This window comes from Ovis canadensis, chromosome 2 (genome assembly GCF_042477335.2).
Source record: "Ovis canadensis isolate MfBH-ARS-UI-01 breed Bighorn chromosome 2, ARS-UI_OviCan_v2, whole genome shotgun sequence".
In the NCBI taxonomy this organism is placed as follows: domain Eukaryota; kingdom Metazoa; phylum Chordata; class Mammalia; order Artiodactyla; family Bovidae; genus Ovis; species Ovis canadensis.
This window is the reverse complement of record NC_091246.1, coordinates 84,702,441-84,719,234: the sequence shown is the minus strand read 5'-3', so window position 1 is coordinate 84,719,234 and position 16,794 is coordinate 84,702,441. Positions and strand designations below refer to the sequence as shown.

The 16,794-nt window shown below is 33.9% G+C and overlaps 1 protein-coding gene across 6 annotated transcripts in view; it reads right to left on the bottom strand.

Moving 5' to 3' along the window:
- CCDC171 (coiled-coil domain containing 171) overlaps window positions 1–16,794 on the bottom strand; it is a 345,827-nt gene that overhangs the window by 132,201 nt on the left and 196,832 nt on the right. For all 6 annotated transcript variants that reach the window (XR_011254379.1, XM_069576620.1, XM_069576618.1 and 3 more), the window contains 2 exons: window positions 11,155–11,300; window positions 9,035–9,089 (listed from right to left, as the gene is read on the bottom strand). Coding sequence is in view for 5 of the 6 variants with exons in the window: in XM_069576620.1 (XP_069432721.1) it covers window positions 9,035–9,089; window positions 11,155–11,300 (201 nt within the window). In the remaining variant the exon portion in view is untranslated. The remainder of the gene's footprint in view (window positions 1–9,034; window positions 9,090–11,154; window positions 11,301–16,794) is intronic.

The following is a 16,794-nucleotide window of genomic DNA, read 5'->3' as shown; positions in this document are numbered from 1 at the left end:
GTTCCAGAGTTGCCATCTGTAACGTTCCCCAATGGCTCAGCAGTGAAGAAGCAACCTGCAATGCAGGAGACAGGAGTTTGGTTCCTCAGTGGGAAGAACTCCTGGAGGAGGAAACAGCAACCTACTTCAGTTTTCTTGCCTGAAAAATCCCATGGACAGAAGAGCCTGATGGGCTGAAGTTCAAAGGGCTGCAAACAGTCAGACAAGGCTGAGCAAATGAGCATGATCATACAAATATTCAAAATACCCACTTTTCAACAAAAAACTATAAAGTATGCAAGAAAATAAAGTATGGCCCATACATAAGAAAAACAGAAATTAATAGGAACTGTTCCTGGGGAAGTCTAGATATTGGATTTATCATACAATGACTTTAAATCAATTATTTCAAATGTGCTTTAAAACATTAAAGGAAACCATGTACAAAGAAACAAAGGAAAACCATGAGAGTAGCTTCTTCAAAACTGAGAAATATAAATAGATATGAAGTATAAAAAGGAATTGAATAGAAATTTTAGAGTTGACATATTCAAAATGATGGGGAAAAAATGAACTGTCAATCAAAAATTCTATATCCAACAAAAATATTCTCCCAAAATTAAGGAGAAAGTAGCCATTCCAAGACAAACAAAAAGCTGAGAGTGTTCTTTACCACCAGCACTACCCAGAAGAAAGGTTAAAGGAAGTCCTTCAGCCTGAAATGAAAGGACATTAGACTGTAATTCAAATCGACAAGAAGAAATTAAGAATATCAGTAAAGGAAACTGCATATGTAAATATAAAAGTCTGCATTCATCTATTTTTATTTATAACTCCTTTTTCCTATATGATTTAAAAGATAACAACATAAAACAATAATTATAAACCACTGCAAACCACACGAAATTAACTTAAAACCTAACAGCAAAAAGGTATTTGGAAAACGTCCAAATGTTTCGGAAATTAAACAACTTACTCTTATGATGCAGGGAGCTCAAATCTGGTGCTCTGTGACAAGCTTGAGGGGTAGGATGGAGTGGGATGTGGAAGGAAGGTTCAAAAGGGAGGGGACATATGTATATTTATGGCCGATTCATGCTGATAACACAGCAGAAACCAACACAATATTGTAAAGCAAATATCCTCAAATAAAAATAAATAATTTTTTTTAAAAAACATAAAGCATGAAGGAAGGTAAAGAAAAAAACACTCTCAAACAATGAAAAAGTCAAGGAAGAAATCACAGGAAAATTATAAAATATTAATACTTTAATATAAACAAAAACACAACATAACCAAACTTATGGGAAGCAGTGACAGTACTGCTCACATAGAAATCTATAGCTTAAAAGCCTACATTAAAAAAAAGAAGCACGATCTCAAATCAATAATCCAAGCTTCTATCTGAGGAAAGTGGAAAAAGAAGAACAAACTAAACCCAAAGCAAACAAAAGGGAGAAAATAATAAAGATTTGAGCAGAGATAAATACAATAGAACTGGACATGGAACAACAGACTGGTTCCAAATAGGAAAAGGAGTGCGTCAAGGCTGTATATTGTCACCCGGCTTATTTAGCTTATATGCAGAGTACATCATGAGAAATGCTGGACTGGAAGAAGCACAAGCTGGAATCAAGATTGCTGGGAGAAATATCAATAACCTCAAATATGCAGATGACACCACCCTCATGGCAGAAAGTGGAGAGGAACTAAAAAGCCTCTTGATGAAAGTGAAAGTGGAGAGTGAAAAAGTTGGCTTAAAGCTCAACATTCAGAAAATGAAGATCATGGCATCCGGTCCCATCACTTCATGGGAAATAGATGGGGAAACAGTGGAAACAGTGTCAGACTTTATTTTGGGGGTCTCCAAAAATCACTGCGCAGATGGTGACTGCAGCCATGAAATTAAAAGACACTTACTCCTTGGAAGAAAAGTTATGACCAAGCTAGAGAGCATATTCAAAAGCAGAGACATTATTTTGCCGACTAAGGTCCGTCTAGTCAAGGCTATGGTTTTTCCTGTGGTAATGTATGGATGTGAGAGTTGGACTGTGAAGAAGGCTGAGTGCCAAAGAATTGATGCTTTTGAAGTATGGTGTTGCAGAAGACTCTTGAGAGTCCCTTGGACTGCAAGGAGATCCAACCAATCCATTCTAAAGAAGATCGGTCCTGGGTGTTCATTGGAAGGAATGATGCTAAAGCTGAAGCTCCAGCACTTTGGCGACCTCATGCGAAGAGTTGACTCATTGGAAAAGACTCTGATGCTGGGAGGGATTGGGGGCAGGAGGAGAAGGGGACGACAGAGGATGAGATGGCTGGATGGCATCACTGACTCGATGGACGCGAGTCTGAGTGAACTCCGGGAGTTGGTGATGGACAGGGAGGCCTGGTGTGCTGCAATTCATGGGGTCGCAAAGAGTTGGACACGACTGAGTGACTGAACTGAACTGACTGAGATACAGGAGAGAATAGAAAAATAATAGAGCAAATCAAGAAAATAAAATCGGTTCCTTGAAGAGATCAACAAAATTGACAAACCTTAACTAGACTCACCAAGAAAAGAAAGATTTAATAAATTATTAAAATTAGTAATAAAAATAGAACATTACTGTTGACTTGGAGAAATAAACAATTCTAAGAAAATGAACAACTCTGTATCAATAAATTAGATAACCTAGATGAAAAAGACAAATTCCTAGAAACACATGACCTATCAAAACTGACTAAAAAAGAAAACTTTTATAGATCTACTACAAGGGAAAAGCAAGAGAATTCCAGAAAAACATCTACTTCTGCTTTATTGATTATGCAAGTCAAGAAGCAACAGTTAGAATTGGATATGGAACAACAGCCTGGTTCAAAATTGGGAAAGGAATACGTCAAGGCTGTATATTGTCACCCCACTTATTTAACTTTTATCAATAACCTCAGATATGCAGATGACACCACCCTTATGACAGAAAGTGAAGAGGAACTAAAGAGCGTCTTGAAAGTGAAAGAGGAGAGTAAAACAGCTGGCTTAAAACTCAAAATTCAAAAAATGAAGATCATGGCATCTGGTCCCATCACTCCATGGCAAACAGATGGGGAAACAATGGAAACAGAGACAGACTTTGTTTTCTTGGGCTCCAAAATCACTGCAGATGTGACTGCAGCCATGAAATTAAAAGATGCTTGCTCCTTGGAAGGAAAGTTATGACCAACCTAGACAGCATATTAAAAAGAAGAGATATTACCTTGCCAACAAAGGTCCATCTAGTCAAAACTATTGTCTTTCCAGCAGTCACATATGCACGGAGAGTTGGACTATAAAGAAAGCTGAGCGCTGAAGAATTGATGCTTTTGAACTGTGGTGTCGGAGAAGGTTCTTGAGAGTTCCTTGGACAGCAAGGAGATCTAACCAGTCAATCCTAAAGGAAATCAGTCCTGAATATTCTTTGTAAGGACTAATGCTGAAGCTGAAACTCTAATATTTTGGCCACCTGATGCGAAGAACTGACTCATTGGAAAAGACCATGATTCTGGGAAAGATTGAAGGCAGGAGTAGAAGGGGATGACAGAGGATGAGATAGTTGGATGGCATCACTGACTCGATGGACATGAGTTTGAGCAAGCGCCGGGAGTTGGTGATGGACAGGGAAACCTGGCATGCTGTAGTCCTTGGGTTCACAGAGTTAGACACGACTGAGTGACTAAACTGAACTGATTACAAGGAAAGAGACTGAATCAGTAATCAAAAAATTTTCAACAAAGAATATCACCAGACCAGATAACTTTATGGGTAAATTCTGCCAAAAGTTTAAACAATTAACACCAAACTTTTTCAGACTCTTCCAAAAAATTGAAGTGGAGAGGCTATGTCTTAACTCATTCTATGAGGCCAGTATTACACTGAAACCAAAGTCAGACAATGATATCATGGGAAAACTACAGACCAATATTCCTTACAATCACAGATGCAAAAATCCTCAGAAAATGCTAGGAAGCCAAATGCAGCAGTATAGTCAAATGATTATACTCTACATAATGAAGTGGTATTTATACCAGAAATGCAAAGGTGGTTTAGCATATGTAAGCCAATCTATATAGTACACAATATTAATAGAATGAAGGTTGCAAGTAAAAAACATTATCTAATTTGAGGAAGAAAGAGCCTTTTACAAAAAATAACAACACTCTTTCATCATAAAAAAACTTCAAAAAACTAGGAGCAGAAAAAAGTTTCCCCACTCTTATGCAGGACATCTATGAAAAAATAGATATAACATCGTATTAATGATGCAAAACCAAAAGCTTTCCCTGTAAGATCAGAAACAACACACAAGGAGGCCTGCTGTCATCACGCTATCTTATGGCTAGGACTGCAAGTTCTAGCCAGACAATTAGATTTAAAAAAAAGAAAGAAAGGAAAGGAGTGGGGAGGAAAGGAAAAGAAGAAAGGAAGAAAGAACACCCAAATTAGAAAGAAGTAAGTAAAACTATCTTTTATTTATAGAAATCATAATCTTATATATAGAAAATCCTAAAGAATCCACACAAAAAATTATTTGAGCTAATAAATTCAGCAAAGTTGCAGTATACAAGACCAATACACAAAATCAGCTATATTTCCATATGCTAGCACTTAAGAACCAAGAAATGAAATTTAAAAATAATTTCATTTACAACAGCATTTCAATGGATAAAATAATGAGGAATAAATTCAAACAAGGGGCAAAACTTGTACACTGAAAACTATAAAAGATTGTTGAAAGAAATTAGAGATTTAAATAAATAGGAAAATATCTCATGTCATGAACTGCAAGACTTAAGACAGCAATTCTCCCCAAATTTGATCTAGTAAATCTAATGGAATCACTATTAAAATTCCAACTGTCTTCTTCAGGCTGGATGGGGTAGAGGAGGCAGTGTGGGGGAGAATGGATGCATGTATAAGTATGGCTGGGTACTTTCACTGTTCACCTGAAACTATCACAAAATTGTTCATCAGTTATACCGCAATACAAAATTAGAAAGTTTAAATTTTTTTTAAATTGAAAACTGATCCTAAAATTCATATGGCACCCTGAAAAGTCAAATCAGTCGAGAAAATAACAAAGTTAGAAAACTCACATTTCTAGATTTCAAAATTTACTACAAATCTACAGTGATCAAAACAGCATGGCTGTGATATAAAGATGAGTATAAATATCAATGGACTAGAACTGAGATTCCAGGAATAAACTTATTCATTTGTTGTAAAATGATTTGCACAAAGAGTACTAAGATTACTGAACGGTGGGAAAGAACAGTCTTTTTAATACATGGGGTGTTGGGATAATTGGACACCCATGGAAAAAAATGAAGCTGGATCCCTGCATCACACCATATATAAAAATTAACTCAGTATGGCACAAAGACCTAAATATAAGTTAAGACTATAAAACTCTCTGACGTAAACTTGGGGGAAAATCTTCACAACCTTGGAAATGGCAATACATTCGTAGATATGAGCCCAAACACGCTCAACAAAAGAAAAAACCGGACTTCATCAAAGTTAAAAACCTTTGTTCATCAAAGGACACTGACAAAAGAGTAAAAAGACAGTAGCAGAGTAGGATAAGGGGGTATAGGAGTGACTGCTTAATGGTACTAGGTTTCTTTCGGGGATGATAAAAATACTCTGGAGTGAGATACTTGTAATTGTTGAATAGCACTGTAAATATATTGAAAGCCACTGAACTGTACATTTTTAAATGGTTTATATAGTGACTTCTTTTAACGTTCAATAGTTATGGTTTTTCCAAAATACAAAAAGTAGTTCAGAATTCAACTAAACAGAAAAGTGTGTGCATTAAAAAAATGCACCTCATGAAAAGTTATAATAATTTTGTATATCTTTGTCCTAATTTTCTTAACCCCAATAACTCAATAAAAAGTTAGCTTCTGGTCTACATTTAAAACAGTCATAAATTAAATATATTTAAATTCAATTAAAATAAAAATTTCTATTTCTTTGAAAAAATATATGCTTTTAAATAACAATGACGGGCCTTCTTTTTTTAATACTAGTATCAGTCCCAAATAGGGTTTAAAAATAATAAACAGTCAACTGCTGTGTGTAATAGTTTTAGGATTTGAAAAGTCAAATGTATCAAATTTAAAAATGAATGAATACCATAAAATAATAGCTTCTCCTAAAAACAGTTATGTTTAGTTTAAGTTATTTAAAGTACAAGAAAATAATTTCTACATGAAAGTTCTTTTTATTTGATTCTTATGTTAGAAGTTAGTATTAAAATTCAATTCAGCAGGTTAAAATTATTTTTATTCCAGAAAACTTGGTGCATACTTTGAAAACATATGTGCTTAAAAAATCTGAATAGCTACATTATTTGACTATGTACAGTAAACTGTGTCAAAGAGCTTGGATATAACCACAATCATTTTTACCGCACAATGGGATAGCCCACACCCTCCTTCTGTACTACTCTTAGTTTCTCCAAGAAATAAAATGCACTAGACAGTCCACAGTGGCCAGAAAAATAAACCTGCAAGCTCTGGCTTGAAGACAGATGGGCTGTACTCTCCTGAGAACTTCAGAGAGGACCCACCGGGTCTCTTCCTTATCACCCATTTGTTCTCACCCACACTTTGTAGAAAAGAGAATTAGTCCAATAATCAATTAGCCTAAAATTTCATGTCAAGCTTGAAGTGAAGTCACTCAGTCGTGTCCCACTCTTTGTGACCCCATGGACTGTAGCCTACCAAGCTTCTCCGTCCATGGGATTTTCCAGGCAAGAATACTGGAGTGGGTTACCATTTCCTTCTCCAGAGGATCTCCCCAACCCAGGGATCAAACCCAGGTCTCCCGCATTGGAGGCAGACACTTTAACCTCTGAGCCACCAGTCAAGCTTGAAAAGTAACTATAATTTTAAAATCACTATACATACAGAAATTTGCAAAATAACTATTACATCTAAAGGGGGGAAAAGCCATAGAGCAAAAGTAAAACTACAGTGGTTGTAGGCCAATTCCACAGACATCTTTCTATCTATATGATGTTAAAATCAAAAGAACTGCAAATGAAGACCTCTATGATTATAACTGTCCTGTTGCAATCAGTCTTTATCATACTTAAAAGATATATTTGGCCATTCTCACAACAAAAGGGTAAGGTATGACATTTAGATGATGATGGGTTTTGTCTGGTGTCAAAGTCCACACTCAAGACAGCTGCTATCCAACATTATTTTCCTCTGTCTGAGGAGACGACAAACAACTGGGTTTCAAAGGCAATATTAACTGGTATAAAGGTATGCCATGTACATGACATAATTTATTTTTCCTATCCAAAGTCTCAACATATACTGAAAAAAAAAAAATCTAACCAAAATGTCTTTTTTCCTACAAACCTAAATTTCAGATTTCTAGCATATTTGAACTTGATGTGATCATATTTAAACTACACTGACAGGCTAAATATTTTAAATGGGAAGGAGGAGAATTCAGTTTCAAATATGACTTAAAAATAACACTCAGAAATTTAAAAAATCAGTTTTTTTTTTTTCAGAATGCTTTTGGTGCGTCACTTTTAGCTAGTCACTTAAAACATCAAAGAATACAGATGCCTAGTGCTTTTAAGATGTTAAAATATATTAAATATTAGTTTGTCCGTCTAATTAAGGCTATGGTTTTTCCAGTGGTCATGTATGGATGTGAGAGTTGAACTGTGAAGAAAGCTGAGCACCGAAGAACTGATGCTTTTGAACTATGGTGTTGGTGAAGATTGAGAGTCCCTTGGATCCAACCAGTCCGTTCTGAAGGAGATCAGCCCTGGGATTTCTTTGGAAGGACTGATGCTAAAGCTGAAGCTCCAGCACTTTGGCCACCTCATGCGAAGAGATGGCTCATTGGAAAAGACTCTGATGCTGGGAGGCATTGAGGGCAGGAGGAGAAGGGGACGACAGAGGATGAGATGGCTGGATGGCATCACCAACTCGATGGACGTGAATCTGAGTGAACTCTGGGAGTTGGTGATGGACAGGGAGGCCTGGCGTGCTGCAATTCATGTGGTCTCAAAGAGTCAGACACGACTGAGCGACTGAACTGAACTGAATGTTATTTATTATCTCCTTACAGGATTAGTTTTTAGGATATTTTAAGTGATTTAAAACTGTATTACATAAAAAAATTTGACTCAAAAGTTATTCTAAATATGATTCATCCATAAATTCTATATATCTTAAAAGTACTCGGTCCTTATATCTCTAACAAATTACCTGTTAAACAATAACAGAAATACAAAAATAATGTTTCTCTACTTTTAAATAAGGGGTTTGCCTGGTGGCTCAGTGGTAAAGTGCCTGCCTACCAAGAAGATAAATTACAGCTTGGAAAATATCATTGCCTAGGTTAAGGTAGATGAGTACTATCAAATACAATATATGATGTCTCTCTGTATATATATAAGTATATGTATATAGGATAGTAGGTTTAAGAGTGCTGAGAGGGATGATGTGCTAAGTCACTTCAGTCATGTCCGACTCTTGGCAGCCCCATGGACTATATAGCTCACCAGGCTCCTCTGTCCGTGGAATTTCCCAGTCAAGACTACTGGAGAGGTTGCCATTTCCTCCTCCAGGGGATCTTCCTGACCCAGGGATCAAACTGGTGTTTCTTACATCTCCTGTACTGACATGCAGGTTCTTTACCACTAGCACCACTTGGGACAGTGTGTTCAAACATTTTATCATTATGAGACATGATGATATCTTAATCACCTCTAGTTCAGTGAGCAAAGACCACAAACAACTCAAGTGCAATTATACTAGTTTGGAGAAATCACTATTTTCATAGTTTTACATACATAAAGTGAATTCTGAAAAAAGTTATGCAATATAGCATTGTCCAATACAAATTTTCAGTCATTTGAAAGGATCCTTTTGTTAACTTATTTTTAAAGAAAGCTACAAAATGAATCAAAGTACTTTGTAGTTAATATTGATAAAATTAGTGACCAGGAGAACTGTATCATAATACAAGCTGAACAATATTGAAGAAAAATTATAGTACCTTATGAAGCATATTTTCCACTGTTCTCATATGATTAGCAACACATTCTTTGTCTCTAGAAACAAAATAAAGATTAGGTATTAGTAAAACCCAAACCCTACTGTAACTGTCATTCATTTTAGTGTTAAGTCACTGTTACTGAAAAATAAGGGTTGGTTTTCATTGTACTCCTTCTAAAAGTGTAAAACCTAACCATATTCACTAGTATATTTTCACATTTAACTCTTATTTTCAGTTATATTGCCTGCTGTAAATTAGAGGTGAGAAAAACCTTATGAATATCTTCAAAGTTAAAAAAAGAGTGAAAAAAAGAAAGAAAAAAGAAATCATGATTACATAATTGATATATAATGTGTTGAAAAGGTTAAACTTGCATTCTTTTAGCTTCTAATGAAAAAGACTTTAGAAATATTAGTGGTGGATATAAATGGCCATACTATGCACAATAATATTTTCTCTTTGACAGGTTTTTTGTGCTATAATAATTATACAAAAACCCTTTATGGCCTTGACTAGAAATATCCAAATTTACTATTCTCTTCTCTAGCCCTGTATATTGAATTTAGCTTTTATGATGAAATTAACAGTTTAGATGGAAATGCTGAAGACAAAATTTTAATGGTGAATTACAAATTAAAAACTATAAATAATGTATTAGTTCTCCAAATTTCAAATTAGCTTTTTTAGTGTTATTAAGAATATGTGCCCATGGTGACAGATCTCAGACACAACAAATTCCTGAATTACCAGTAGTATTGTGAAGATGCAATGTGAATCTAGAGGTTTTATAATCTTGTTTTCATTAATCTTAGAATTTTCAATGCTCTAAGACATACTAAAAATTACCTATGCTAAGATTCTCATTTGACATGAGAAAACCAACTGAAAAATGACAGCAAAAAACTGATTCAGTCAGACTTATATTTTTAAAAAATGACAATTACATATACCCAATATGGTAGCACAGTATTATAGAGCTTTACAATTATTCAAATATGTATTGGTGGGTATTCAAACATGCCAATATTGTGGCACTGTGTAAACTCATGTTTTTCATTATGTGTGAGCAATATCCCAAGCCAACTGACAAAGCTGTGGATATCCTAGGATTGCAAACTGCTTGTTTTGTGATTTAGTTTATAGACTACATTCATATTTTCATGTTATGCTTAGGATAGAGTTTGTCTCCAAATATTTTTAAGTTGTATTTATATATTTGTAAATACACACACACACACATACACACACACACACACATATGTATACATGTGTGTTGCATACTTGCAAGTACAGGAATCAAGAGCTCCAAATTTAGAAACAGTGAGTGTATTAAAATTAGATGTTTCTTTAATCCATAAATAGATTTTCTTTAAGTCATGCAGTTTGTAAAAAGGGTTGTCTTAAAGTACTCCATGAAATTTGATGCGGGGAACAAATAAAAATACCCAAGAGAACTGTTCAATTTGAACTTCACAGTGTATGTCAACTTGATTACCTGGTAAAACGAAAACACTCCTATCACATTTACATAGTTGCCCACTCTGAAAACTGCCTATTTTTCTCTACTGAACATATTTGAATATAAAGCCGTAAAATTAAAATAATTTTCCATGATCAGCATGCTTTTATTGCACTTAAAAATGCTATAATACACATGTTGATTATATACTAACATTTCTTTATGAAAATATGACCTGCAATATTAGAATATTATAATATATGCAGAAGCAAATTTGGAAGGCAATTGGACAGAAAGAGTTGAGAAATATATGATACGGAAACTATTCAAAACTTTAGAATAAACTGTCTTATAGATTAAGAGTCATATGTTAATGAAAACCTGGTTTTAAACAAGTTAACACTACAACAGAGCCTAAAATACACAACATCAGCGGTTATATAGAAACTTATTCTTTTCTAAGATTTCTCAATAAAATATACATTTAGTATGTTGAGCTAAGAGTTTTCTCTTTTTGAGGATGTATCAGAGAATTTCAAAGAAAGACAGCTGTACTTTTGTTTTCTAACACTGTATTATCCAGGGCTAAAACCCAGAGCATGAAAGTAAGAATTGATCTTTTGTCTGTTTTAAGTGATCTCCCCAAGGTCCAAATGCTCACTTGGCTGCCATGCGGAGGGCACTCTCTGCATCGTGGATGTTCTCCTCCAGTCGACGCTTGTCCTGCTCCAGCTGGGTAAGATGTCTATTGAGCTGACGCAGAGATTGATCTTTTCTTCTCAGCTCCATCTTTGCCTCGGAGAGACTCTGCAAGCAGACAGAAAACAGAGTTACTTGTCAGCCCCGATAATTAACTTCAATTTATGCCATAGGCTATTAAACAAAGAAGGATACAGACTGACTGAGAAGTAGACCTGGGTCATTACACATCAAGGTTTAACAAATTTTTGGCAAAAATTTTACATACATGCTAAACAGAAATGATAGAAGTGAGAAGATTCTGAAAAATGTTTAGCTGCAAAATACAACTCTATTTTTTTAAATACTATAAGAACACATTCTTTTTTTTGGTAAAAATATCTGATTATTAAAAACCTCAGGTTACATTTTCCTTTAATGACGAAAAATAAAGATCTCAATGGAAAGCACACACGAAATTTAGAATCTGTGCAAGAACTATCATATGGCCAAAGTGTGTGTGTGACTGAGAGGAAGGTGGGTTAGGATACCAATAAAAGAATGGGAACCCAAGATTTAAAAGCATCACTGCTATCTTTATAAATATATCTGTAACAGATTGCTATATACATCTCGGTGAAAAAACAAACTGGACTCCAAAATAAAATTCACTTGTTTCCCATTAAAAAACCTCTCGTATCAGAGATAACACAAACTTGATCAACATTTCAACAGAGTTATAAATAATACTTGAATTTGTTATTACAAAAACAGTCCATAAATATTTCCCTACTCAGAGAAGTACAAAATTTGTTGATTGATGTTTGTTTTGCTATGTGCTTTAATCTGAAATATTCACTTAGCACAAGTTTCAAGATACAAGAGTACAACTTCATCTTGGAACTAAGGCTAAAGATTTTAGAAACTTGTAAGTTAAAGGATCATTTTCTTATTTTAAATTCTAGGATGTAAAATAATATAGGGATCAAAGGATCTCTTAGCACTGAAAAATCTGCTCATTCCTCTGCCTATGAAATTTCTAGAATATGAGTTTATCAACCAATTTTTCAATTAAGTTTGTTGGACACTGAGCTATAATTGATTGTATACACATATTTTTGCTTTTTTCTAAGAGTTTAGCCACACATTAACATTCACAACCATTCTTCAAATACCCAGTGAAGAACAACCAAAATGCAGTGATTTCATGTTTAAAACTCTTCTAATAGTATTATTTTAATGCACTCGCAATAAAATAAAAAACTCAAACTGCCTGCATGGGGCTAAAACAATTAATTCACTCTATAAACACTGTGATTTGAAAGCAAAACCAATAAGGTACTTTTAAAAGCTACAAAAAACTTTCTAATTTAGTATTTTACTTTTCAAACAGTCAAGCTGCATGCTGTCAGACAAATACAAGTCAAAAACTAAAAATAAGCAAACTACGATTACTTTTTAGACATTATGTTTTATTTAAAATCTTGAGTAGTAACAGATCTTCAAGCATATCCCACTTTGGAAGTATTCACTGATTCAAGCCAACTTTAAAAAGACAACAAAAAAGAAATTTGAAAAGCCGTGCTAAACCTACTTAGTCTATGCCAATGTTAAGACATTTAAAGGCACTGAAGTATCATGAGATTTCTTTCTTTAAAAAAAATAAAACCCACTTGAGTCCTTTTAAAGTCAATATCTCTGACATCTTTCAGGTAATAAAAAAAATGCTATTTTTCAGATATGAAGATAAAATTAATGATCCACCACCAGTTACACATAAAGCTTGAGTTCTTTTTCCAACAGAAATAATACAATGTGCCAATCCATTCAAATTCTCTTGCTCAGTAACTCTTATGACTAGAGGTGTATATTTGTGAGGGACGTTCAGGATATTGATTCCAGTCTTGTCCAGAGTGAAGCTCACTGGTCCAATCTAAGGGAACCCACGACCTTAAAATCACTATAAAACCACACTTGACTTTTCAGCAATTCTATGATACCCTTCCAAAGAAGATATAACTCATGGAATTAGAATCTCCACTGTATATCTAAATCTACCAGCTTCCATCAGCTTTCATCTCCTTCTCTCAGGAGCAAGGTCAGGGAGCCACCAAAGTCTCCTAAAGCTCACACTGTGTCAGAGGTACAGCTGAATAGTTTACTCTAAGACTAAACCTACAGACAACAAACCAAAAAATGACAGAAATAAAGTGGTATGAATCATACTTCTTTAGTGTAAAAATGAAGAGATAATGGTTTTTGAAAAAAGAATAATCATTTATATAACTTATGGACACAGAAGTCTCATTTTAAAGAGCTGAGCAACATCACAATGCAGTAATATGTCTTTTTACGGATATCCACATTATTGTCTTTGATGGCAAAAGTAGAATCCTTAAAAACCCTAACACTGAGCTTTTAAAAAAGAAAAACATATGTATATGTGTGCATATATATATATATGACATACACATATGTATGTACACCATTTATAAAATATATTATAGATACATATAAAGTTTGAAGTTCAGCTTTTCTTTATTCCTGTTCAGATTTATCTAATTAAAACCCATGATAAACTTCACAGACTCTAATATTTCCAACCGAAGGACTCAAACCAAGAAGGTGTGCCTCTGGGCAGCAAGGCAACAATGATAAGCAGCAGGTTAGCCACTAATTTCTCTACCGGGTAGATTGTGAAAGTGTGATGTTCTGATATCCAAGAAACTGTTCAGGAGAGAATAGGATAAATCAAGTTTAATAACTCTGCTCCTAATTGTTCCCCCAATGCTCAACTCTAATTACTTGGAGAAGTCTCCTGACTGTCACCTGATATTAAGTTGTTGGAGGCTGAGCCTGGAACAGCAAGATAATCAATAAACATTTAGTGGGGAGAAGAATGAAGATCCTGTTAAGCAGTGGGAACCTGCAGCACCCAAAGCCCTTCTGCTCATGAGAAAACCTATGGGACAACCATCGTGATTGCAAAGCAATAATCCAAAGCACTGTTTTTAGGCCTTGAGGCCTTTAGGCAACAGTACATTTGAGGAAAAGAGGTTAACACGGTCACCCTAATTACAGCCCACTTTCACATACTTCATATATAAGCGAAGACAAGCCAATTAGGTAGAAAGGAAGATAAGGGAAGTTTTATTTGTATACTAATTAAACCCCTGATGAAATTAAAGGAAAAACATACAGCTCTGTAATTGTGTCTGAGAAAGGTCACTTCAGGTTCAGTTATCAGAAGAGCACAGCCTTGAGATATTTCACTTAATCCACAATACAGCCCTCATTTTGTACTCAGGTCTTAATATTTACCAAAAAAAAAAAAAAAAAGAAAAATTCAAAGCCTGATACTGCATTTATCATTAAACTATGTTGTGAACAATTTTAGCTATTAGAAAGTTAATGCTAAATATAACAAAAGTTTAAAAGGAAAAATATCACCTAGATAAGAACCAATGCCACAATATTATTTATCAAACATTCTGAGTTTTCACTTTAAATCCAAAGTGTTTTAAAGCAACTATTTACAACAAAATCCCAAGCTGACTGCATTTTAGAAGCTATTCTGCAAGATATTTATTGTATTTCTTTTAAGATAATGATGTCATTGCTCACGTATACCTCTCATAGTTCAGAGGGAAAAGCCAATGCTTTCACTAAAATTCTCTTATAAGATATTTTTACATCTAGTTATTTTCCTAAGATGGTCATGAAAAGCAATGTATCACTAATGAAAGATGGCAGGTTAAGTATGGATACCAACGAAGTAGTTAAGTACAGAGAAAGCTGAGGGGTAGAATACAGGAGAGATGTGAATATTAAAATACTGACATGTTTTTTAAATGTCTGTTTTCTTTCTTCAGTTTCTGAAGTTTCTATAATCGAAGTGTTACCACTTTGATTATACTACTGAATAAGAACACAAATCATTTTCTTCAGTCATACATAATTTCATACTTACTTCTAAAGTTCTAAACATTTATTACACTTAACAATTTTTTAAAAATTAATTGTGAATATAAATTGAAATCCTATTACTTTGCACCTATGAAAACATTTTATACAGTGGAATGTTTAATAACATCTTTATTGAGATATAATTCACAAGCCACATAATTTATACTTTTAAAGTGCAAAATTAAGTGGGTTTTATTATATTAACAAAGTTGTGCAACCATCACCAATGGAGGTCTTTTTTGAAAAGAAGTTCTTAAAAAAAAAAAACTTATCAAAACAATAGGGCAACCTAAATATAGTATATCTCATTACCTCACAGCTAGCTCTAATTTTAAATGACACAAGATACACAGTGTTTAAATTTTGTTCACTAACAGTTTCAAAAGTATAAAATTTATAACATGAATTCCCTGAATTAGAATACTTGATTAATAAATGTACAAAAGTTTACAAATGTACAAAACTTTAAGTACAAAAGTTAGTTACCTGAAAGAATGTACAAAAATCTCCAACTATTATTCCTGGATGTTAAGGGAATCATCTAACATAGCTCTTTCTCATAAGTACACTACTGTACCGCCTTAGACCATTACGCCAGCTATGAAGACCAAGCCCCAGGAGATTTCACTTTCATAGATTTTCTTTTGTCTAATGGGAAATATCTATGGATCCACATTTCTACAGACTAAAAGCTAATGGCTTTTTCAATTTGGTAGAAAAGTTAGTCATACAAAATGTAAGACCAGACAACAACACAAGTGTTAAAAAAAAAAAAACAAAGCTACATTTCCTAGGTTAAGAAAAGAACATCTGTAACATTTTTTTCCAAAATTGTACTACTGTCTCACTGTAATTTTGGAATATACATTCCTAGATTGTGATGAGTTAGGCAAAACATCTCAAGGCATTAAAACTCATGTTGGAAAAAGAAACAGCAATGTCTTTTGCCCTACCATTATAATATGACCACAAGAAAATCATATTAATCAAGAATTAGTTAGCTGTTGGGTGAGTCAAACTACGCAGACTGCCACAAAAAGTATAAATTTAAAATGATACAACCACCAGATTTATAATTGGGTACACAAGTTAGGGATGAAACTAAAGAATGACATATTTTATAATAAAGCTTGAAAATCTGTGAGACAAACAACTAGAGAATTTACAATCAATACATAATAGTAAAAGATGTTCGTATGTACTAAAATTAATATATGAATAAATTTTAGTTTTGGCATTCTACATTTATATGGATAATTTGTGTTAAAAGGTCTTCAATTTTAAGTTATCTTCTTAAGGACATTATCTTCTATTATTTTCTAATAATAGACTGATGCAAAACATAGGTGATGTTAATAAACCAAAGCTAAAGATCAAATAAATTACCCACTTTGGGAACTAATAAATAATAGCCCTTATTAGAACTCACATGTCCAGTAAGACACAGATGTGAGTGTCCTATAAACTGTAGAAGGCTACATAAATTTAATATGCATAATTAACGTAACACTTAGACTTCTACACAGTGTTATTACACAGTCTTCTTTAAATCTCTCTCTATACAGCAACTTACGAGTTTCTATTTTAATTTTACATCATCCTTTACACATAAGCATTATATAAACATTCATAAATTGTTTAAAGTATTTCTATCACA